At 55.8% G+C, this 23662-nt stretch overlaps 3 protein-coding genes across 12 annotated transcripts in view; all 3 read right to left on the reverse strand.

Annotated features, from left to right (window-relative positions):
* Positions 1–275: 275 nt before the first annotated feature.
* The window catches only part of LOC123353287 (maestro heat-like repeat-containing protein family member 2A), a 133393-nt gene continuing 110006 nt past the window's right edge, over positions 276–23662 (reverse strand). For all 4 annotated transcript variants that reach the window (XM_044994288.1, XM_044994290.1, XM_044994289.1 and 1 more), the window contains exons 13-21: positions 6861–6971; positions 5283–5420; positions 4785–4825; positions 4363–4504; positions 3713–3765; positions 1809–1916; positions 1472–1591; positions 913–1030; positions 276–410 (exon numbers count right to left, since the gene is read on the reverse strand). In XM_044994288.1, the coding sequence (XP_044850223.1) occupies positions 4444–4504; positions 4785–4825; positions 5283–5420; positions 6861–6971 (351 nt within the window). In that variant the 3' untranslated portion in view covers positions 276–410; positions 913–1030; positions 1472–1591; ... (1 more) ...; positions 3713–3765; positions 4363–4443. The remainder of the gene's footprint in view (positions 411–912; positions 1031–1471; positions 1592–1808; positions 1917–3712; positions 3766–4362; positions 4505–4784; positions 4826–5282; positions 5421–6860; positions 6972–23662) is intronic.
* On the reverse strand, positions 11544–13994 carry LOC123353290 (proline-rich receptor-like protein kinase PERK2). 4 transcript variants are annotated; one of them, XR_006574446.1, is made up of 5 exons: positions 13451–13994; positions 12941–13062; positions 12456–12583; positions 12018–12097; positions 11544–11567 (listed from the first exon to the last, which is right to left on the reverse strand). XR_006574446.1 is itself a non-coding variant. In XM_044994294.1 (4 exons), exons 1-4 carry the CDS (start codon positions 13857–13859, stop codon positions 12091–12093), a joined length of 666 nt encoding a protein of 221 aa, XP_044850229.1. In that variant the 5' UTR covers positions 13860–13994; the 3' UTR covers positions 11938–12090. The 4 variants fall into 4 exon arrangements, 3 of the variants coding, with proteins under 3 accessions (XP_044850229.1, XP_044850230.1, XP_044850228.1); XM_044994294.1 differs by lacking the exon at positions 11544–11567 and having other exon boundaries at positions 11938–12097; XM_044994295.1 differs by lacking the exons at positions 11544–11567; positions 12456–12583 and having other exon boundaries at positions 11938–12097.
* The window catches only part of LOC123353291 (protein FAM170A-like), a 22285-nt gene continuing 12685 nt past the window's right edge, over positions 14063–23662 (reverse strand). Inside the window, exons 1-4 of one of the 4 annotated variants that reach the window (XR_006574448.1) lie at positions 23065–23178; positions 17837–17946; positions 17005–17147; positions 14063–14230 (exon numbers count right to left, since the gene is read on the reverse strand). Coding sequence is in view for 1 of the 4 variants with exons in the window: in XM_044994297.1 (XP_044850232.1) it covers positions 14199–14230 (32 nt within the window). In the remaining 3 variants the exon portion in view is untranslated. Of the gene's footprint in view, positions 14231–17004; positions 17148–17836; positions 17947–23064; positions 23179–23662 lie in introns of those variants that run through there. The other 3 variants (XR_006574449.1, XR_006574450.1, XM_044994297.1) reach the window with 3 other exon arrangements.

A 23662-nucleotide genomic window follows, 5' to 3' on the forward strand; every position in this document is an offset into this window, starting at 1 on the left:
GACCTATCCCAACTAAATCATCCCAGCCAGGGCTTTGTCAAGCTGGGCCTTAAAAACCAGCATCCTACATCCTAGCTGACTAGAGTCAAATCTCTCTCCTCCCCGCCCCGGCTGTCCTGGACTCATCAGTGACCCCTTCAATCCATGGTGCCCTCTCCCCATGGCCTGAGGCCCAATCCTGTGAGTCCCTGGGAGCCCAATCTCACAGGGCAGAAGGGATGGCAGGGAGATTGGGACTAACTTCTGCAGGCAGATACCTGGGAGCCGGTGCTGTAATGGTGCAGGATTTTGGGTACGATCTTGTCCGCCAGCTGAGGGAGCAGCTGCTGGGGGAGCGCCTGGGCTGCTGCACTGCTGTAGAACAGCAGGAGGGCGCTCTTCACTCTGTCCCTGTCCCGTGGGGTCAGGGCCTGGGGCAATGAAGAGAAGAGCAGGGATGTCACTGGGGAAAGGCCTTTCCCTCCCCAACTCCTGACCGCCCACGGCAAGCACTTCCTTGGGGCTCACGGGCTGAGAAGATTGTTCCCTAGATGCTATAAACATTGACCCTGTCCAGCTCCAACCCCCACCTCCAAGAACAAACTTCTGGTTCTCCATGCCCTCCCCCGGGTAGAACCAGCCCCCAGACCTGTGATTCCCACATGCCCTGGGGGTGATCCCTCAGCCTCACCCCTGCCTAGTTAACCAGTTCCCTCAGGTGATCACCCCATGTGGCTACAGAGCGGCTCCATCTCCTAATCCAGACAGGGCCCACTTGGATCAGAACCATGGTTCTGCCTGGGCCAGCTTTGGGCTCTGATAACCCAGCCCAGCCCCTCTGCACTGCCAACCTGTACCTTGCTGGCCCGGACCCATGAAGCCAACAGCCCCATGCAGACAGGGCCGGGGGCTGGGACAAGCAGGGTGCTGTACCTTCCTGAGATGCCAGGAATCCTCCCCCTCCGCCAATTTCCTCCTCAAAGTCGCCCAGAGCTCTCAGGGTGGCATCCAGCTGGTCCCTGGCACAGAGCTGCAGGCAGGAGCTAAGGCACTGGGAGCAGAGAGCTCGGGGTCAGTCGAGGGCCATCAGCAACTCCAGAACAGCCTGGAGCCTCCCCGGTCCCAGCACTTCCAGCCACAGCCAGTCTCCCCAGTCCCCCGGTCCCAGCACTTCCAGTCACAGCCAGTCTCCCCAGTCCCCGGTCCCAGCACTTCCAGCCACAGCCAGTCTCCCCAGTCCCCGGTCCCAGCACTTCCAGCCACAGCCAGTCTCCCCAGGCTGCAGGCCCAACGCTCCCAGTCACAACCAGTCTCCAGGCCCAACACTCCCAGTCACAACCAGTCTCCCCAGTCCCTGGGCCCAGTGCTCCAGTCCCTCCTTAGTCACCCCCGAGAGCTCCAGTCACACACAAAGGCCACAGGCCTCTGCCTGGGGGAAGGGCCCTCCAGAGCTCCTGGGTGCCCTGGGGTGCAGGCGGGCTGAGCCCCTCACCTCCGTCTCTGCACCATTCAGATAGTCGGCCATGCGCAGCAGCTTCCGGAGCTGTTCTGTCACTGAAGCCACATCTTTGCTCATGGCCAGGGCTGTGCCCAGAGCCTTGTAGAGGAAAGCCTGAAAGCGAGTGCAAGGGAGGGGTTAGCTCCAGCCTCGGGGAGGGCGGTCTGGGCCAGCCTGGGCCAGGATCAGGGTCCCTAGCTTCAGGCAGGGCCTGGCCCCACCTGCACAGGGGGAACCGCAGGGCTTGGTTTCACTGGTGTGGGACTGCCCCAGCGCCCCCTGCCCCTCCCCAGAGCCCCCAGTACCAGAGAGGCCTTCTCTGGGAACTGACCTTCTCCACAGAGGCGTTGGCATAGCTGCCCATCTACCGGCCCAGCTCCTGGCTCAGATCCTGGCTCCAGCTGCCCTCTTTGCTCCTCCCCAAGGTCTTTCGGAGGAACTGTGTGGAAAGGAGCCGGAGGCGGGTGTGACGTTGCACAACATATGTTTTATGGAAATATGCTTATGAACGTGAATATGATGTAATTGAAATATGCTTTATGCAAAAGGTCTCTTGTAAGGTATCATAACAAAGGTTATAACCTAAGGAATATGTTCCTCCAATTTCTATGTATGTATGATTCTTGTATCTGAAGCTAGAAATATGAAGTATAACTCTGAGGTCTTCTTGTAATTATGCAAAGTGTGGGCCATTAATGGTGGTTTAGAATCTTGATGGCTCCTATTGACTAGGACAACTGGTTGTAAATGGTTTATTTACCTGCAAACCTTCCTGTGTACCTGTGGGCCAACCCGGGAAGAATGGAGATTAGGGGCCTTACAGTGACACGTAACCATGTCACCGGATAACGAAATCCATCTTAAATTTGGTACTTTTCCATTTAGAAGGAGGGGTGGGGACCCAGAGAGACAAAGATTCCCGCCTTGTGCCAAAGCTATAAAAGGGGGTGGAGCAGGACAAAGGGGGCTGCCAGTCATGAAAAAAACCCCTGCGTACCGCCTGAGATGTCTGAGGGAACTAACAAGGGCTGTACCGGGGAAAGGATTGGGCCCAGACTAGGAAGGAGTCTAGTCTGTAAAATAAGCTTATTGGACCATTTCTGAGGTGCGATATTACCTGTAATCAGTTTCTTAATGTATTGAGCTTAGACTTGTGCACTTTTGCTTTATTTTGCTTAGTGACTTATTTTGTTCTGGCTGTTATTACTTGAAACCACTTAAATCCTACTCTTCATACTTAATAAAATCACTTTTATTTATTAATAAACCCAGAGGAAGTGATTAACACCTGGGGGAGCAAACAGCTGTGCATTTCTCTCTATCAGTGTTATAGAGGGCAAACAATTTATGAGTTTACCCTGCATAAGCTTTATACAGAGTAAAACGGATTTATTTGGGGTTTGGATCCCATTGGGAACTGGGTGTCTGGGTGCTGCAGATAGGCAACCTGCTGAGCTGTCTTCAGTTAAGTCTGCAGCTTTGGGGGCGTGGACCAGACTCTGGTCTGTGTTGCAGCAGGTTAGCGTGTCTGGCTCAGCAAGGCAGGGTTCTGGAGTCCCAGGCTGGCAGGGAAAATGGGCTCAGAGGTAATTTCAGCACGTCAGGTGACAGTCCCAAGGGGATCTCTGTGACCAAACCCATCACAGGGGGTCATTTAGGGGCAGAATCCCCTCCCCTGCTCTCATCCCCATGAGGGATCCTGACTTCCAGGCTCCCCAGAGCCCTCCTGGCCTGCGGTCCTAGACGGAGGACACTGGGGCCAGCATTGAGTGAGCCCAGCCCAGGGGCTTCCAGCTGCCACTCCCAGTGCAGGGGCTCCCCCCACAGAGAAATGCAAGGGGGCTGAGTGAGGAGGGGGCTCTCACTGCTGAGTACCGAGGAGCTGAGCATTTTAGAACTGGCAGAGGAAGTGTGCTAAATCACCTGCTGGGGCAACTCTCCTGACTGCCAGCAGGGACGGCCCTGGCCCAGGATCTAACGCTTTCATTTCCATAGCACTGCTCGTCCCAACGCTCTTTCCAGCCACACACAGGAACCCCCTTTTCAGTGAAATGCAACCCTCTCTGGGGTGGAGCGTGGCAGCTGCTTAACAGCCCAACAGTGGGGGCAACAGGAAATTCTGGCCCAGGACACCAAGCCAAACTCTGACTCTCTAACCCAGGTCCCTCCATGAGGAACTAGCCCAGGGCTGCTCCACTCTGGGACTGGGAGAATGAACAGAAGCCCTCATGTTACCTCCAACAGCTTGTGCTCCCACGTGGTCTGGTCCAGAGAGAACGTGCTATGTCCTAGAGAGAGTGGTACAGAGCTGGCCATTAACCAAGTGCCCCAGGGAGGCCCTTCTGGATCCCCTTGACTACACTGGGGTCCCATCTGCATTGGCATCCTGCCCTTCCCAGGGGACCCTACACCAGGGTCCCATCCACACTGAAGCTCCTGCCCTTCCCACTGTGCAGGTCCCTACATAGGGATCCCATCCGCACTGGAGTTCCTGCCCTTCCTCCCATGCCAGGGGTACCCTATTCCAATGTGGCACGGCCTCGTAGGGAATACGTGTCTCATCTGGGTTTCCCAGGAGCCAACTCTAGCCAGTCTGGCTGCAGGGTGCTGGCTGTGCCCTCAGCAGCTCTCTCTCTCACAGCTCAGCTCTAATCGCACCTCATTCTCCCTGCTCCGTTCCTCACTCTGCATCCTTGACTCCGCTCCACAGATCCATCCCAACCCCTCCCATGGGACATCCGGGGACCTAACCACGCAGCATCAGGCTGCAGGTGTGACAATCCAAGAGGCCTTGTGCTCTCCCTGGCTCCATTGCTGCAGATAGGACAGGATGGCACTGGTAGGCCTTTTGCCCCATCCCAGCTGCTCCCACCCAAACCCCTTACCATCAAGATACTGGACCATGGCTGGAATCTCCATCCACCACTGCTCAGCCTCGTCCCCATACATCTCAGGGCGCAGGGCGTTCAGCAGGAGCAGCGCAGCCACTCCGCACCCTTCTCCCTCGAAGGGGGATGCTGACAGCACCTGAGAAGGAAAAGGAGGTGATTTGCACCAGCTGAGCCTCTTCCATACTGGGGAGGGGAGAGAACGGGCCCTGTTCAGCATGGGGACTGTGCAAGAAACATGAGCTAAGCATCTTCCTCCTGAACACAGGGCCCGTAGGTGGAGTCAGGGAGTCCCCCTATGGGCAGTTCTGGATAAGGGACCCCATCATGGCCGCCCCTTGCTCCAGGGCGATGAGGACCTGAGCTTCACAGGGGCTACTCCCCAGCGGTGGGGCCCTCCCTCGGTGTGAGTCACTCACCAGGAGCCGGGCCAGCAGCTGCTGGGGAGTCGCAGATGCCGCTGGGAAAAGAGCAGAAAAAAGGCTGTGAGCAGTCAGGTTTGGGGCTCTGCTGCATCAGTGGGACAGGGCTTTGCATCTCCCCCACTGCCCAGGCTGCTCCATGACCCCCACGCCACACAGGGGGATTGCCCGGAACCTGGGCAGGGGCAGAGCAGCGGGGCAGCCACTAGCAGAGCTGTGCCGGAGGCAGCGGTGGGCACGTCTGACCAGCATCAGCGCTGCAGAGCACATGCAGAGGTGCAGACATGTGGCCTTCTGCCCCAGGGATCCCCTCATGACCCCCATGCCGCCCCTGCCTCTGCTCCCCGGGTACATCCCATGGAGAACAGCTCCCGCTGTGCTGTGGGAGAGGCTCCTCTAGGGGCTCCCTGGGGCCTGCCCTCCCCTAGCAGATCCCCGCTGGTACCCCAGGGCCCCCATGCTGTGATCCCCGGGGCTGAGCATTGCTGCACTGACCAGGCTCCCTGCACTTGGGGGCTGCTTGTCTGTGCTGCTGCCGCTTCGTGGCCAGGTCCTCAGGCAGCGGCACAGGGGGGTCATGGAATCAGTGTAAGGGGTGCGGGTAACACAGCCCAGGAGCCGTTCCCAGAGCTCCTGCAGAGACCAGGGTGAGAGCGCCCAGGGCTGGTGAATCCTGTCCCCACAGTCTCAGCCTGTGTCCCTGCTGGTGGACTGACTCGTCACCCCATTCAGAGCCCCGCACCGTCCCCTCTGCAGAGCCCAGCTCTACCCTCTCCCCTCTCCCCCTCCGAGCCCCGCTCTGCCCCTCCCCCTCCGAGCCCCGCTCTGCCCTCCCCCTTCACCCCCTCCGAGCCCCGCTCTGCCCTCACCCCGTCAGCCCTGCTCTGCCCCTCCCCCTCCGAGCCCCACTCTGCCCTCCCCCCATCAGCCCTGCTCTGCCCCTCCCACTCCGAGCCCCTCTCTGCCCTCCCCCCGTCAGAGCCCCGCTCTGCCCGCCCCGCTCAGAGCCCCGCTCTGCCCCTCCCCCTCACACCCCCTACGAGCCCCGCTCTGCCCCTCCCCCTCCGAGCCCCGCCCCCTCACATCCCCTCAGAGCCCTGCTCTGCCGCTCCCCCTAGGAGCCCCGCTCTGCCCTCCCCCCATCAGAGCCCAGCTCTGCCCTCCCGCTCAGAGCCCCGCTCTGCCCTCCCCTCAGACCCCGGCTCTGCCCTCCCCCCCTCAGAGCCCAGCTCTGCCCTCCCCGCTCAGAGCCCCGCTCCGCCCTCCCCTCTGACCCCTGCTCTGCCCTCCCCCCGTCAGAGCCCTGCTCTGCCCCTCCCCCTCCAAGACCTGCTCTGCCCCTTCCCCTCACACCCCCTCAGAGCCCCGCTCTGCCCTCCCCCCTCTGACCCCTGCTCTGCCCCTCCCCCTCCCCCCTCCGAGCTCAGCTCTGCCCTCCCCCCTCTCCCCCTCCGAGCCCCGCTCTGCCCTCCCCCTTCACCCCCTCCGAGCCCCCCTCTGCCCTCCCCCCGTCAGAGCCCTGCTCTGCCCCTCCCCCTCCGAGCCCCACTCTGCCCTCCCCCCGCTCAGAACCCCGCTCTGCCCCTCCCCCTCACACCCCCTCAGAGCCCTGCTCTGCCCTCCCCCCGTCAGAGCCCTTCTCTGCCCCTCCCCCTCCAAGCCCGGCTCTGCCCCACCCCCTCACACCCCCTCAGAGCCCTGCTCTGCCCCTCCCCCTATGAGCCCCACTCTGCCCTCCCCACGTCAGAGCCCCGCTCTCCCCTCCCCTCTGACCCCTGCTCTGCCCTCCTCCCGTCAGAGCCCTGCTCTGCCCCTCCCCCATCACCCCCTCAGAGCTCTGCTCCCTCCCCCGCAACACCCATATGCTATCACTGTTCAATTATGGGCCAAGGCCCAATTCTGCTTCCAGTAAGATCAACAGAATGTCCCCCGGGCTCTGATTCTGCCCTTGCACTGGTGTAAATCAGCAGTGACCACTGAAATCAATCGCCCTGGTTTTCCAGGCCTGGTCCTGGTCTCACTCAGCCTGCTGTAAATCAGGGGTCACTGCACTTAAGCCAATGGAGCCCTCACCTGGCTGAGCCCCCTGCCCGAGGCAATGATTATTTCTGAGGTGGCCAGGCTGGTTTTCTGGACCGTTTTTTCCAGCCGCCCCCCCAGGGGAAGGCTCCGCATTGGACGCTCCTGGAAAAGATGAGCACAGGGTCACTCTGTGTGGAGGAGCAGCTCCCATGCCTGGGAGGTGGGGCGGGGGAGAGTGACACTCAGCATGGAGTGCGGGGAGGGTCCTGCAGGCATCTCTGGGGTGAACCCATTAGCCAGGGAGCTGTAAGTGGCAAAGTGCAATTTGCACCAATTTGGCACTGGGGGGAGGGGTGACTCACATGCCATGGGCACGGAGGTGAGTGGCAGGAAGAGCAACTAGTGGGAGGGGAGAAGGGGGGGAATCCAGGTCTGCTGGGTAGGGAGCTGACCTTGCCCCTTACCAGCGAGTTGGCCGACACACCAAGCTGCAGGGCAGTGTAATTGAGAGGCCATCCCTCCACCTTATCCAGGTACCCTGCTGAGACCAGCGTGCCAATGGCCTGTAGGACAGCCACCCTCCCCTGCAGGGCCAGGAGGGACACTGTCACAGGTGGTGGTGAGATACAGGGTGAGCCGGCCGGCAGCAGCAGCACAGGCACCAGCGTGTCCCTCCACACACCAGCACTAGGCCCCGCTGGACCCGTGTGGGATCCTGATCTCATGATAGCGGGTGACTGGCAAATCAACAGGCAAACCCAGCCAGCCTGGAACGTTGCGTCCCCTCACAACACCACAGTAAAAACGTTCTGGTCTACGTGGGAAAGCATGGCGTTTAAAGATGAAATATTGTATGGGACATGGGGAAACCAGTGGGTGATGGGTACAGGTATCAGCTGCTTGTACCAGATAAATTGAAAAAGGAGGTGCTGAGGTTATGTTACGGTCTCAGAATGGTTGGACATTCTGGGGTTGCAAAAACCTTAGTCAAGGGAAGAGAGACTTTCTATTGGGTAAAATGCAGGCAGATGGGAGATAATTGGTACAGGAAATCATAGAAATCACCATGGAAATCTCAGGTTGGAAGGGACCTCAAGAAGGCATCAAATCCAGCCCCTGAGCTGTGACAGGACCAATGTGCATAGCAAAGAAGGGTCCCTCTAAAACTGGGAAAGCCCCTTTGCTGCAGTATCTCGTGGTGGCACGAATTGCCACTGCTTGTGCTGGGCCCTGGCCGGAGACAGTGGCAGGCAGGCAGTCTCTGCTGGGAGCGAAGGATTGTTTCACCACATGGCCTGAGGCTTACCCAATAAGAACCCAAGAAGCTGGGACAGTAGTAGGGGTCCTAGTGACTGGATTCTTTACTGGGTTTGAGCCTGGGTGAGCTACACGGAGATCGAGGGAGAAACTTGGAATCCAGCTTGGTGAGATTCTAGGGTTGCACAGACTCCCCCCAGCCCAGCCCCAGGCTGACAGAACGGTGGAAAGGTTCAGTGGGACTCTGGGGATCAGCTGGCTCCCACTGCAGAACAGCACCAAAGGAACCGGGACCAGCCCATTCCTTGTGACAGCTTATAGAACAGCAGTCAATTGGGGAGACCCCTGAGCCTCCGGGGCCAGACCCTGCCTCACTGAGCCACTGGGAGTCCAGAGAGAGTCCCTGCCCCAGGGGGCTAGAGCCTGCAGGGAACGCCCCCCACCTCCTCACCTTGGTGATGTAAAAGGCCTCAATGTTCTTCCCATACTGAGCCAGGAGCAGGGGGATGTCCCCATAGATCTGGTTTTGCAGATCCTTCCTGGGCAGCAGGATGTTCAGCACTGGCCCCAGGGCCTTGAGGACAGCCAGTTTGACCTGTCGAGAGATGGGTACGGGGTGACTGCTGGCTTGGTCCCCTGCGGCTCAGTCACTGGATCCAGTACTTCTCCTTCCAGCACTGGCTCAGGCACCGAGAGCAGTAGGGACCAGCTTGAGATGCAGCGAGACCAGTTTGGCCTCTATGCTGCAGGAGGACATTGGCCAAGGAATCCTGGCTCTTAGCCCTCCACCTCCACAGCCCCCAGCATCCGGTGACATTATCCACCCCAAGACAGGAGAGATTTCCACCCGGGTCTGCTCCTTACAAAGGGGCCAGGGGCGAAAGGGCTTGTGGGGAGATGCAGAGCGAGCGCCCCGTGGCCACAGTGCCTGTGCGAGCCCCTCACCTCTGTGTCCTCGCTGGGCAGCCAGGCGCTGAGGAGGTACCGGTACGTGGGGAGCAGGTGTGCAGAGAAGCGCTGGTGCGTGATTTGTGGATAGGTGCTCCTCTCCCAGCTCCTCAGGTAAGTGCTGATTGCCCCACACGTGCACTCCAGGCCTGTTGGCGGGGGGGGGGGGGGCAAAGGGCAGCACAGTCCAGGGCTGAGACATGGTTCATTACAGAGCAGCTCAAACTCTACCACTCTCAGGAACTTCAGTCTCTGCAGGGGTCTACTCCCACCTAGCCCCCTGTGCGCCAGGGTTTATGCTGCAGACTCTGCCCCCTGCCCTCTGGGGTTCATGCTGCAGACTCTGCCCCCTGGGGTTCATGCTGCACTCTCCGGCCCCTCCTTCCCAGGGTTCATGCCGCAGCCTCCAGCGGGCAGACAGTGACGTAGGATTGCCAACCCTCCAGGATTGCCCAAATCTCCAGGAATCAAAGCTTAATCTTTCATTAAAGATTATATCATGTGATGAAACCTCCAGGAATACATTCAACCAAACTGGCAACCCTAAGTGAGGGTCACCCCGTAATTCAGGGGGAGTCCGCAGGGAGTCCCCAGAGGTCCCTGGAGTAAGTGGGAGCTGAATCCAGCCCAGCTTCACACATGCCACCATTTCCTGGCCTGACTGAAGCCCTGCGGGCATCCCTGGGAGCTGGCTCTGTGTTCCAAGCCACAGGCCACTTTCCACTGATCTCCTCCCGCCCCTCGGCTCTCCGCCCCAGGTGTCTGTCAGGCAGAAGGTGGCGGCATACGAGGGCCTCAGGACCGTGCCGCTGGAGCAGGGGATGGAGGCAGGACTTATCGGCAGCCTCATTGCTGTGGCCTCCCAGCAGATGAGGGCGGGTCCAGAGGTGAGTGACTCTCCCAGGGCAGCTACAGGGGACGCCCGCGGTGAAACCTTCCCTCCGTGGGTCTGGGGGAGCTGAGCCCCAGGCCCCGTGTGGGATACAGGCCTCTGGAGAGGGCTCCCAGCTCCCCCAGTGTGATTTCACCCAGAGACGCTTTGTGATGCAGTCCCCATGGCAACAGCTGGTGGGGTCACCACAACACCTGGACGGATGCTGCTGCCCAGCCTGGCCCCACCCCAGTGCAGTCTTGATAAGAGTAGAGGGATGAAGGGCCCTCCCCTCCCCTGGGGGTTTCTTACCACCAGCTACCACGCCTGTGCCATCACAGTTATGTCGGCATAGCCCTCTAGCCTAGATGTGGCATAAACTGACAGGAGCTCAGGAGCTGGTGCAGGAAAACCCCCTCCCCAAAGGACATTAGCTACGTCAACCAAAGCACTCTTCTCTTGGTATAGCTGCATCTCACTGGGGGTTTTGTCGGCAGGGCTATGTCCCAGTGTGTGGGTTTTCCCACATCCCGACTGACATTGCTATGCTGGTTCAAGTTTTGAATGTAGACCAAACCTCAGTAAAGAGGCTGAAGGCTTCATTTTACAGAGGAAAAGCAGGAAAGCCCAACCCAACTCAGTGTTTCTCACCCTCTTCAGGTGGCCGACCCCTTCTACAAAGTGTTTTACAACTCTCTCTCCCCCGGCAACATTTACTGTAAAATGATATCTGTGATAGCAGTTATAAGGCAATAGAATTGATTTTTGTGCGTCTGGAGTGGTGGACCAGGAATACTTGATCTTGAAGGGTGAGTATGTGCAGGGAGAGGGAAATTTTCTTTGCTTTAGGTTGTAACACAGTTTTCAATGGCCTCCTCATGACCCTCCTGATTGCCTTTTGTGACTCTTCCTGGGGACTGGACCCACCCATTGAGAAATACTGCTCTAAATTAACATCAAGTAAGACCTTGTTAGGTCCACCCACCTCAGAGCTGCTCAGATGGGGAATCTCATTCAGTTCATAAAGTAAACTGGACAGATCAAAGACTCCAACTTTTCAATAAGATCTTTTAGATCTCACCTTTATGCTCCTAATCAAGAGTCCCAGCAATATGGACTCAGGCTGCCAACCCGAGAAACTTCAGACCTGAGTGGAGACACCCACCTCAACTCAGGGGCAGGAAACCCAGTAGTTTGGAGAGCAGGACTTAACGGATATTAAGATTGTACCCTGGATATTGAATGACAAAACTGCCACTCTCCGACCATGGCCACTGACAGCAACTTGTGACCACACTGACCAGTATTCAAAAGCCTTCAACAGAGTCAGAGGAAAAAGAGAGAAGTTCCCGCCTTGCTGCCTGAAACGCAATGCAAGAGTGATGCTAGGTCTGGCCTGTCCTCGGATCAGAACCCTAGACTGGCAGGTTAGCCCTGCGGGGAAATGACTTAACTAACCGGTGTTTCCCCCGCTCACTGACAGTAACACAGACAAGACAAGATGGAGCCTTTGACGGACCAGGTGCCCGTTGTTACCCACAATGCACCAGACCAGGCCCCAGCACGTGGTTACTCACATCAAATCCAGGCAGGGAGGTGGCAAACTGGAGCAGGGCTGCGCTGGTCTGACCGGCCATGGCTCTCTCCTGGGTGTTGTTTGCCAGGAGAGAGAGATGGACGTGCTGTGGGAGAAGAAGGCAGGGGAGGGTCAGCGGGCAGGCATACACGCTCTACAAACCAGCCTCTCCCTGTGGTGTCCTGCCCAGTGCCCAGCGTGCACATCCTGTTCAGAAGAGCCCGCAGAAGGCGAGATTCTAGCTCCAGGGCAAGCGGTGGCTTCAGTTTGCTGGAGAGGAGCCCGTGTTACACTTTGCAGCACCAGCGTGGCGCTGGCACTGCCATGGCCATGACACCGCCCCCCCGCCCCCCGCAGTGATCCCCTCCCTACTTTCCTGGAGTGAAATCAACCCCCCGGCCAGGAAAGAGGGGACGCTCCCGCCTCCTCTGCTGGGGGATGGGAACAGTCGCAGCCGGGGGGAACCTAGGCGGGGGAGGAGCTGTGACTCCCGGCTCTGGGCCCAGCTCTGGGTCAGCACCAGGGTTAGGGCAGCTGGACCGGAGGGTCCTGGTACCTGAGGCTGCAAACTGCGGCCATGGAGCTGGGCATGATGGAGCTCGGCTCTGACGCACCAGGGAGATTTTCAATCAGCTCCTGGGAGACCCCAAGGAAACAAAACTGCATGTGAGACTCAGGCCCTGCAGACGCACTGGCACTTCCCCGGGAGGAGCCCAAAGTGCTCTGCAGAAACAGCCAGTGTCACCCCCACCCCCAACCAGCTGGGCCCCCCCATTCCTCCCGTCCATCAAACTTCCTTCCCCCTCTTCCCCCCCAACTCCGCCCTCCCCTCCCCCACGGCCAGCTCCCCATCAGTGTCACAATTCTCCTCTTCCCTGCTCCCCAGCCCTCCGCCCCAGGACCCCCTGTCTTCTGCATCCCGCTCCGGCCCCACTGACGCTTCCTCCCATGTCTGGCTCCCTCGCCCCAGGGCCGGGCATGGGGACCCACTCACCGCAGTGCTCTCCACGAGGGCCGCTTTGGAGACCGGGGGATCCAGGGTGTCCCGTCCCTGCTTCTGTGCCGAGAAGCAGAGACGCGGCACAGCCTGGAGGAAGCGCAGCTGTTTGGCCCTGTCCGCCACTAGCCAGGAGTGGGGTGGGGGGAGAGAGAGCCTGTTACATAGGGCCCTCCCCGCCCAACCCAAACCAGCTCCAGGGCTCAGGACCTCCATGGGGCTGGACAGGGAAAGCCGCCCCCTTCCCGAAACCAGTGTCGCCCTGCACAGACATGGGGTTGGAACTGGGATAGTGTCTGCGAGTAGCGGAAACCTTGGCCTGTGTGGGACAAATGTCCCCACTTTGGGGTGCCAGATAACAGAGGAGCTGTGTCCCCCCATTGCGGGTGAGGGATTCTCTGGGACAAGCCCCCCTGCCTGGGTGGGGATGGAACAAGGAGGAGGACAGACTGGGGGGCAGCGCAGCTGGGGGATTTTTGTACCTCAGCTCTGCCCTTGAGGTGCTGCTGGATCACCGTGATGGGGGACGAATCCTCCTCCTCCTCTTCTTCCTCTTCCTTCTCCTCCTCCTCCTCAGGCCACGACACCTGGGCACTGGGGGTGTCTGCACCAGGGAGGGAAGGAGAAAATTCAATCCCTTCTGCTGCTGAGGGGATGCAGTGGACAGAGAAGGCTCCATGTTTCCCCTTTCTCTGTAAGGAGCCCCATGGCAGCGAGGGCCCCACCCTGCTCCTCCTAGAGACGCCCTCAGCACCATCAGCCTCAGGGCCCCGTGGCAGTCAGCCCCCCCCCCCCAACATGATCAGGGGAGGCTGGAGCTCCCCGACTCCGCCCAGCATCCCCTGCCATGGGGCGTGGCTGTGCCACCCCCACTGGTGTCAGTGGGGCTCACGTGGGTCAGTCCCGGCTCCTTGGCGAGCCGATGGGCACAGGGTGTTTACTAGTCCCCCACCGCCCCAGTCCTCCTCCCTTTTCCCTGGGTCTCCCCTCACCTCCAAAGAGGGAGCCTAGAAACTCTGGGCTGCCAGACCCCACGGAGGAGCTGCTGGCCCCGCAGGAGTATGCGGAGCTGCTGGGGTTTGTCGCGCCGTCGCTCAACTCCTGTTCTGGGCTGGCGGGAGGCTCCTCCGGGGCCAGGGTGGGGCTGGCGGGAGGCTTCTCCGTAGCCAGGGTGGTTCTGGCGGGAGGCTCCTCCGTGGCCAGGGTGGTAATGGCGGGAGGCTCCTCCAGGGCCAGGGTGGGGCTGGAGGGAGGCTCCTCCGTGGCCAGGGTGGGGCTAGCGGGAGGCTCCTCCGTGGCCAGGCTGGTAATGGCGGGAGACTCCTCCGGGGCCAGGGTGGGGCTGGCTGGAGGCTCCTCGGGGGCCAGGGTAGGGCTGGCGCAGGGCCCCTCAGTTGCCATGGTGATAGACGGCTCCTGCTGGGCCCTGGGGCGCAGCTCCTGGCATCTTGGCTTCCTGCGATGGAAGCCCCAGAGCTGCCGTCCCCGACTCCTGCCCTCCCCTGGCTCTCTCCTCCACAGCTGAACCCGGGGCCACCTCCATTTCAGCCCAGAAGGTGCCCTCAGGGTCAGCTAGGGGAGCTGCTGTCTTCCTCCCCCTCCAGCAGGCGACGCAGCTCCTCTCTTTCCCCTGGCCACGAGCCTCTTCCCCGCCTGCGGGGACAGAGGGGCCGCTCTCCTCCTGGGCAGGCTGGCTGATGTTTGCTGCTGGCTCTGGAGCCACTTGCCCGGCCTTACTCCTCAGCATCTGCCTGATTCGCTCCATCCTGGAACTGAGTGGGGAGCAGCCATGAGTCTGGCTTCGAAGCAGCCTCTCATTAACGAGCCTGCCTGCTCCCCTGCCCACCTCCCCTCTGCTGAGGCAATTTCTCCTCCCGACACATCCCACCCCAGGGCACAGGAACCCTCAAGCTGGGGAACAGGTGTCAGCCAGGTTTACTGAGCTTCTTAACCCTTTACAGGGAAAAGAGACATTAACCCTTAACTATCTGTTTATGACACACCCGTTGGAAAGCACGCTGAGTCTGTGGCTGGGGAGCTGACGGGCAGTGTTATATTTCCACCTCTATTTTGGTAGCACATCCGATGACCTTGGAAACTCCAGGACGGTTCTCAGAGTCATTTTGTCTGGCTGAATCTGCAGTGTGAGGTTTGCCGTGGCAAGAGGGGAATTCACACCGACCCGAGGGAATGTGCCCCAGAAGAGCCTGGGGTCACTGCGCCTCAGTATATTGTTACTATGCTGATGATTCATTAGGTGTGAATAGGGGTCCCTGGGACACTTCCAATGGTGGCATAAGAGCACAAGTCCCAACACCAGGGCAGGTTGTAACCAACCAGGGCACAAACCCCTAAGTGATTGCGAGTGCCAACTCCTCAGGAACAGAGTCCCAGACGGTCCCCCAGGTACTCCAGTCTGCTTTGCCTCCCGCTGTGTGATAGAGGGCCCCTCACACCAAGGATCACAGCAATGTTCAGTTACTCTGAGTCCCAAAGAACCAGCCACTTACCCCAGGTCAGTTGCACCTTAGATCTCACAGCAAAGCCAACACTTGCAAGCAATCGCATAATAAACTATACAGACATATAGTAAATAGGAAAAGTGGCCTGTGGCTTGGGACACGGAGCCAGCTCCCAGGGACGCCCGCAGGGCTCCAGTCAGGCCAGGAAATGGTGGCATGTGTGAAGCTGGGCTGGATTCAGCTCCCACTTACTCCAGGGACCTCTGGGGACTCCCTGCGGACTCCCCCTGAATTACGGGGATCAGGGTCGGGCCCTGACTGCCCAACACCTGGCTCTGGGCCATGAGGAGCTCGGGGGATAATGCACCCACATTCAAATCAACCCCTTTGGCCACTGCCTGCTGCCTGTGCCGCTGGTGTGAATCCGGAGTAGCCCCACTGGAGTGCATGGAGTCACTCCAGATTTGAGTGGCTGGAACCCGGAGCAGGATCATAGAATCATAGAATCATAGAATCTCAGGGTTGGAAGGGACCTCAGGAGGTCATCTAGTCCAACCCCCTGCTCAAAGCAGGACCAAACCCAACTAAATCATCCCAGCCAGGGCTTTGTCAAGCCTGACCTTAAAAACCTCTAAGGAAGGAGATTCCACCACCTCCCTAGGGAACCCATTCCAGTGCTTTCACCACCCTACTAGTGAAAAAGTTTTTCCTAATATCCAACCTAAACCTCCCCCTCTGCAACTTGAGACCATTACTCTTTGTTCTGTCATCTTCTACCACTGAGAACAGTCTAGATCCATCCTCTTTGGAACCCCCTTTCAGGTAGTTGAAAGCAGCTATCAAATCCCCCTCATTCTTCTCTTCTGCAGACTAAACAATCCCAGTTCCCTCAGCCTCTCCTCATAAGTCATGTGCTCCAGCCCCCTAATCATTTTTGTTGCCCTCCGCTGGACTCTCTCCAATTTATCCACATCCTTCTTGTAGTGTGGGGCCCAAAACTGGACACAGTACTCCAAATGAGGCCTCACCAGTGCTGAGTAGAGGGGGATGATCACATCCCTTGATCTGCTGGAAATGCCCCTACTTATACAACCCAAAATGCCATTAGCCTTCTTGGCAACAAGGGCACACTGTTGACTCATATTCAGCTTTTCGTCCACCGTAACCCCTAGGTCCTTTTCTGCAGAACTGCTACCCAGCCATTCGGTCCCTAGTCTGTAGCAGTGCATGGGATTCTTCCGTCCTAAGTGCAGGACTCTGCACTTGTCCTTGTTGAACCTCATCATATTTCTTTTGGCCCAATCCTCTAATTTGTCTAGGTCCCTCTGTATCCTATCCCTACCCTCCAGCGTATCAACCACTCCTCCCAGTTTAGTGTCATCTGCAAAACTTGCTAAGGGTGCAGTCCACACCATCCTCCAGATCGTTAATGAAGATATTGAACAAAACCGGCCCCAGCACCGACCCTTGGGGCACTCCACTTGATACCGGCTGCCATCTAGACATGGAACCATTGATCACTACCTGTTGAGCCCGACCATCTAGCCAGTTTTCTATCCACCTTACCGTCCATTCATCCAGCCCAGACTTCTTTAACTTGCTGGCAAGAATACTGTGGGAGACTGTATCAAAAGCTTTGCTAAAATCCAGAAATAGCACATCCACTGCTTTCCCCTCATCCACAGAGCCGGTTATCTCGTCATAGAAGGCAATTAGGTTAGTCAGGCATGTGGCCTTTTGTTTCTAAAGCTCCTTCCATGGGGGAGACTCGAAGTGATTTACAAACACAGGGACAATCCCGACTCTTCTGACACCAGCAGCCCACTGGCTCCAACGGCACGGCTGGCAGCAGGGCAGGGAGCAGCGTTTGGTCCTCCTCTGTAGGGGTCACTTCACCCGCCACAGAAGTGTGGCCACCTCTGGGGAGGACAAGCACTGTTTAACTGCTCACAACAACACAAGGCAGAACAGGAAGTGTCCTGGCGAGACACACAGTGCTTGGGGGCATTATCCTTTGCTGTAGGTCAGCTGGCCGGCCACCTGGAGACAGACAGGCCGGTGTGTGACTAAAGGAGCTGCCTTACCTCATCCTGCTGGAGGATCTGGACTAGGCGGAAGGCCACAGCAGCTGGCTGGACCCTGGCTGCCTGCATGATGCCTGCCACGATGTCCTTGTGGCCTCCCACATCTGCCAGCCGCAGGAGGTTGGAGATCTGATGCGGCACACCTGCAGAGCAAGCAGCTGGTTATTACCCCCCGGAGCTGCCTGGGGCTGGGAAGGGGCCAGCATTCCCCTGGTAACTAACGGGCAGGACCTGAGCGAGATCTCAGCTCAGCATCACTCAGGCTCTCAGCTAGAGATAGGCCTGGACAGTGACCTGCCCTCAGACACCCCCAGCTCTGGGTGAAATGGAACCTCAATCCAACTGACCCTGCACTCGGAATGGGTTTGGTTCCCCCCAAACAGCTAAAGCCCAGGGGTGAGTCTGACCCGATTCCTCCCTCACTCCTCATCCCAACGGACACCCAGGGCCAGATACCACTGCTTTGGGCAGTTGGAAATTCCCCTGCCCTGGTCGCTTGGGTGTCCCTGGGCTGGGCAGAGGCCACTCCGTGGGGTTGGGGACCAGGGCCTGCAGTGCACCACGATGCCCTCGGCAAGGGCAAGAGAGGACAGATGGTTCCAAGATTCCTTTGCACCCATAAGTGCTAGAAACCAAGTTTCTAGCCAAGCAAAAGTCAAGACTCGGGGCAACGATTGCAAAGTAGGGGCCCCAATTCCTGGCACACGCAGGGCCCTGCCTCTGAGATGGGATCCAGAGGGTATCCCTAAACCAGCTGGGGAGCAAAGCAGGAGAGACCCTGCCTCCTGCCCCAATCCCTCCTGATGTCACTTCTTGGAGTGGTTCCTCTTACCTCCACGGGCTGTCCCACTGCATCAGCCATTCCTCCTCCTCCACTCCACACTCGGTACAAATAGATACTTGGTCAGTAGCACTGGCAAGTGGTGAGTTCAGAGAGTTTCTCTGCGTATCACAAGGGGGAATAATTACAGATGGGCTTGAGCCAGTGCCCCTGACCCGAGCACCTGAATGCTGGAGACGTTTGGGATCCAAACTGGGATCTGGCTCCAAGTTTCATGGTTCTCCCTTTTCTCTGTAATGGATCAAACCAAAACCCCAGATCCAGACACCCCCAAATGCATTATGGGCTCAGTCCAGTCTGGAGTGGGCAAGAGCTCATCACACAAGAACCATGATCACAACGGACACAGATTGACTCCCCTCAAGTCAGCACAGAGGCAGAACACCCCTCTTGCCCCTAGAGGGTCCATCCAGGGTGGGGCTGAGGCACACTGACAGGGCATCAGGGCAAGACTAGACTTCCCCTGCTGCTTCCCACTGAGTCACCCACATGGATCATAGAATCATAGAATCTCAGGGTTGGAAGGGACCTCAGGAGGTATCTAGTCCAACCCCCTGCTCAAAGCAGGACCAACCCCAACTAAATCATCCCAGCCAGGGCTTTGTCAAGCTCTGACCTTAAAGACCTCTAAGGAAGGAGATTCCACCACCTCCCTAGGGAACCCATTCCAGTGCTTCACCACCCTACTAGTGAAAAAGTTTTTCCTAATGTCCAACCTAAACCTCCCCCTCTGCAACTTGAGACCATTACTCCTTGTTCTTCTCAGCACTGAGAAGAAACAGGCAAGCAACAGCTCCTGTCTCTCCTTGGAGACCTGCCCTGACCCTGCTGTGAACATGGGAGGGGATACTGGCTGTACACCAAGCCTAGGAATCACTTCCATCCCTACCCAGCCATCTTTCTGATCTAACCTATCCAATCACCCCATCCATCCAATCAACCCATCCATCCCATCCAATTCACCCTTCCAGCCATACCTTAGCAAATATCCTCATTTATATATGTTAATATATGTATTTATGTATGTAATTTGTGTGAGTTTTGTATGTTAAACTCTCATAATTCTTTTATATACTAATCAAAAGCCTTTTTTTTGTGCACCTCTATATTTATTGCCCTATACGCACTGAAACTAAAATCTTCTTTGTCCTTCAATTTAATCTAATGGGTGAAGGAAAAATGATAGTGTGACCTTGTCTAATTAAAATATAATCATGCAAAACATTATTGCTACCACTGTTATATGATTGCAACAAATCTTATACAAAATATAACTTATGGCCAGAAAGGTTTAAACAACTTGCAGGCTAACGACCACAAAGCCAAGCTTTAAAGACGTGGGGAGAGAACGTTTGTGTTTTTGTGCATTTACATATGACTGCCTGATGGATAAATGGCCTTGTGTTAATCTGTGTGAATAATTAACAGCGATGCCCAGGAAATGGGGGCCTGTTATTCCCCGAGGGACTCCAACTTGTCAAAGACGACCTGAAACTGTATAAAAGATCCTTGAATACTGATCCTGTTTATCTCAGATCTGCTTGAGGGGAAGCTTAAGCCAGGAGGACTGAGATCCCAGTCCTAAAGTGGAACACCCTGCAATGATATTGGACAATAACCTATGAACTATTTCTAAAAGAACTCTTCGCAACTACAAAACTCACCATCGCTGCTATGTACCTGAACCTCAAGAACTGAACTCATGTCTGTATGTATTGATCTTTTAACCACACTCTCTTTTCAATAAATTTTAGTTTAGTTAACAAGAACTGGCTGTAGCGTGTATTTGGATAAGATCTGGAATATTCATTAACCTAGGAGGAAATGTGTCTGATCCTTTCTTTTATATAATGAAATAAGATTTTCATCATATCTGACTTGGGTACCTGGATGGAGGCCTGAGGCTGGGTTACTTTAAGGGGACTGTGTTTGCTGGTATTCTGGACAATCAGTGAGGTAATAAAGAAGCTGGTTTATTGCTGTCTTGGTAAATCCAAGTATTGAAAATATCCACTAGCTTTGGGGATTATCTGCCCATTCTTTGCAGTTCACCCTAACTGGGTAACCTCAGCTGGCCCCCACTGGACCCCTGGTCACAGATGGAATGTGTGCAAATCTTTTACCCTGACCTTACTAATATAGCCCAGACACCCAGGGAAGGGACCCCTCAAAATGAATGAAAGGTGGTCTACAGAAGGATGTTATAATAAACAAGAGTGGGAAGCTGATAAAAGGTGCTAATGATCCAGTTATGTTCTGTGATTGACAAGAGGTCATTCTTATTGCAGGTGGATTCTGTAATGGATGAGCTAATGACCAATGAAAGATGTTTTTAACTCATTAAGAACTCTCGGTTGTCACAGCTGTTATTAGTGACTTGGTTTAGAGATTCCTTTTTGCTCATCAATCAGGTAAACTGAAGGAACATAAAATAAATTCCATGAGTAATCAGAAAAACAGAACACATGGTAAAATTAATCATAGGGAGGTACTTTTCCCTCCAACAAGAAGTATTTTTATCTCACACTCTAGAAAAGGAAAGTAGGTTGGATAGCTAATTTGTGAATGAACACTGTCAGTATTCCACTAGGTACAGAGGGAAGGCCCAAACTACCTTCTCTTTGCCACCTACCCGGGGTGGCAGAGTATATCTTCTTTCTGCAGTCTGTATAGTGCTGCACTAATCTTTCATTAAGTCATTCAATTTGCCTGTTATTTGACAATCGCAAATCATTCTTAGATTCAAACATGCAATTGCACCCATCCACTAATGATGACCATTTACTCACTCGAGTAAGCCCAGCGACTTCAGCAGGACTACCCAGCTCTGGAGTGCACCCCAAGGTGAGTAAAGTTTTTCACAGTTGGGCCCTTAGTGAATCATTCTCCTGCCATCCCAAGTGAGTTTGTATCTAGGGGTCTGTCCTGGGGCTTATTTACATATTGTTCTGGTTTTTTTAAATCATTTAATAATTATACTTATTAATTATGGGTCAAAACATTTAAAAAAGAGAAAATCCCATAGGCTCAATGGGCAAAAGTGTTTTGTTCAGAACAAGATATCCTGATGGAGAAAAATATAAGGAAAAAAGGATACAGCAGCCCCACCTCCTCTCCCGGACCCAAGCCCCTTGTCTAATAGAGATGGACTCCAGCCACAGAATTCAAATCTGGATCCAGATTTCCATACCCACAGCCCAAGTTCAGGGGCTGTTTGGATCTGAGGATCAAGTTCAGTCCATTATAAAAAGAAGGGTAATTGTGAAATCTGATCCAGGTTCAGATTTCAAACACCCAAAGATTTGAGGAGTTGGTTCTGGATTTGGGTCAGATCTTTTTTTCTGCTCTACAGACACTGCTCAAACCCAATGGGCCATTGTCCATCCTACCGGCCTGCCTGTGTGCTCTGTCATGGAATGTCTCCCAAACCTGCACCCCCCAGTCCGAAACCCCTGCCTTTGTCAGCAAACTGCCACTAAGTCACATAGCCCCTTCCAGAATCCCCTGACTCAGGCTCTTACCCACAGGAGGTCTCTCTGAGCTGTACTCACTAACCCTGCTCCCTCTGTAGCCCTTGGGTCTCAAGAAACCCAAGATCCTGCTGCTCCCTCCACACCACCGAGCCAACAGGCACAGAGCTGGGGACACGCCCCTTATTTATACTGGGGCTCCGCCCATGGCCACACCACCCAACCTGCCCCCAGTGTGATTTCACCCAGAGACGCTTTGTGATGCGGTCCCCATGGCAACAGCTGGTGGGGTCACCACAACACCTGGAGGGATGCTGCTGCCCAGCCTGGCCCCATCCCAGTGCAGTCTTGATAAGAGCAGAGGGATGAAGGGCCCTCCCCTCCCCTGGGGGTTTTCTTGACCACCTAGCTACCGCGCCTGTGCCATGCACAGTTATGGTCGGGCATAGCCCTCTTGCCTAGATGTGGCCATAAACTGACAGGAGCTCAGGAGCTGGTGCTGTAACTACCCCCTTCCCCCAAAGGACATTAGCTACGTCAACCCAAGCACTCTTCTCTTGGTATAGCTGCATCTCACTGGGGGTTTTGTCGGCAGGGCCTAATGTCCTGGTTGTGTGGGTTTTTCCCACATCCCCGACTGACATTGCTATGCTAGTTCAAGTTTTGAATGTAGACCAAACTACTCAGTAAAAGAGGCGGAAGGCTTCATTTTACAGAGGAAAAGCAGGAAAGCCCAACCCAACTCTGTGTTTCTCACCCTCTTCAGGTGGTCCGAACCTCCTCTTCTACAAAGTGGTTTTACAACTCTCTCTCCCCCGGCAACATTTTTACTGTAAAATGATATCTTTGTGATAGCAGTATAAGACAATAGAATTGAATTTTTGTGCGGGCTCTCCTGGAGTGGTGGACCGAGGAATACTTGATCTTTAAGGGTGAAGTAATGTGCAGGGAGAGGGAAATTTTCTTTGCCTTTAGGTTGTAAACACAGTTTTCAAATGGCCTTCTCACTGACCCTCCTGATTGCCTTTTGGTGACTCTTCCTGGGGGACTGGACCCACCCATTGAGAAATACTGCTCTAAATTAACATCAAGTAAGACCTTGTTAGGTCCACCCACCTCATACAGCTGCTACAGATGGGGAATCTCATTCAATGCATAAAGTAAACTGGGACAGATCAAAAGACTCCAACTTTTCAATAAGATCTTTTAGATCTCACCTGTATGCCCCTAATCAAGAGTCCCAGCAAATATGGACTCAGGCTGCCAACCCGAGAAACTTCAGACCTGAGTGGAGACAACCCACCTCAACTCAGGCGGCAGGAAACCCAGTACTTTGGAACAAGCAGAGGATCCTTAACGGATATTAAGATTGTACACCCTGGATATTGAATGACAAATCTACCACTCTCCGACCATGGCCACTGATAGCAACTTGTGAAGACCACACTGACCAGATATTCAAAAGCCTTCAACAGAGTCAGAGGAAACAGAGAGAAGTTTCCCGCCTTTCTGCCTGAAACGCAAAGCAAGAGTGATGCTAGGCCTGGCCTTGTCCTCGACATCAGAAACCCTAGACTGGCAGGTTAGCCCTGGCGGGGAAATGTACTTAAAAACTAACCGGTGTATTCCCTGCCGCTCACTGACAGTAACACAGACAAGACAAAGAATGGAGCCTTTGAAACAGACCAGGTGCCCGTTTTGTTACCCCACAATGCACCAGACCATGGCCCCAGCAGCGCAGTTACTCACATCAAATCCAGGCAGGGAGGTGGCAAACTGGAGCAGGGCTGCGCTGGTCTGTCCGGCCCTGACTCTCTCCTGGGTGTTGTTTGCCAGGAGTGAGAGATGGACTTGCTGTGGGTGAAGGAGGCAGGGGAGGGTCATGGGCGGGCAGGCGTACACGCTCTACAAACCAGCCTCTCCCCCTCCCCAAGGGGCTCAGGACTATTGTCGCTCCAGGGTTGGAGTAGCCGAGCCGCTGGTCGCAGAGCTTGAAAAGGGGCTTCAAATGGACACTGCCCACGCCTTGCTGGGCACAAGCTCCTTGTTCTCTCCAGGCCTGGGACCAATGGTCAGTCTTGGGGCTGGTCTATTTGCTCTGAACCCCTGATCCATGAACAGCATCGTCAGGATCAAGGCACAATGCAGGATGGATGGAACGGCCCATGAGGACCAATCCCTCCGGGAACAGTAGTGTCCCTAGGACACGGAGAGCTGATTCCACCGGACGCTCCTCCTGAATATCTCACGGGTCTCCCTAGAGAGGATGCCAGTGACTTTTCTATGAGGCCCATGATTCTGCATCTCACAGAGGTGTCAGTCTCTCAGGCCCGAGCCACGCCTGGTG

This window comes from Mauremys mutica, chromosome 19 (genome assembly GCF_020497125.1).
Source record: "Mauremys mutica isolate MM-2020 ecotype Southern chromosome 19, ASM2049712v1, whole genome shotgun sequence".
Classification (NCBI taxonomy): Eukaryota; Metazoa; Chordata; order Testudines; family Geoemydidae; genus Mauremys; species Mauremys mutica.

What these genes read in the sequence shown, in the direction of transcription:
- LOC123353290 (XM_044994293.1), bottom strand. Translation starts at nt 13,859, where the DNA reads ATGGCAACTGAGGGGCCCTGCGCCAGCCCTACCCTGGCCCCCGAGGAG. An exon ending in TCTAGGCTCCCTCTTTGGAG is followed by an intron (nt 13,063 to 13,450) that starts GTGAGGGGAGAC and finishes TCCCTGGTGCAG; the next exon opens with ACACCCCCAGTGCCCAGGTG.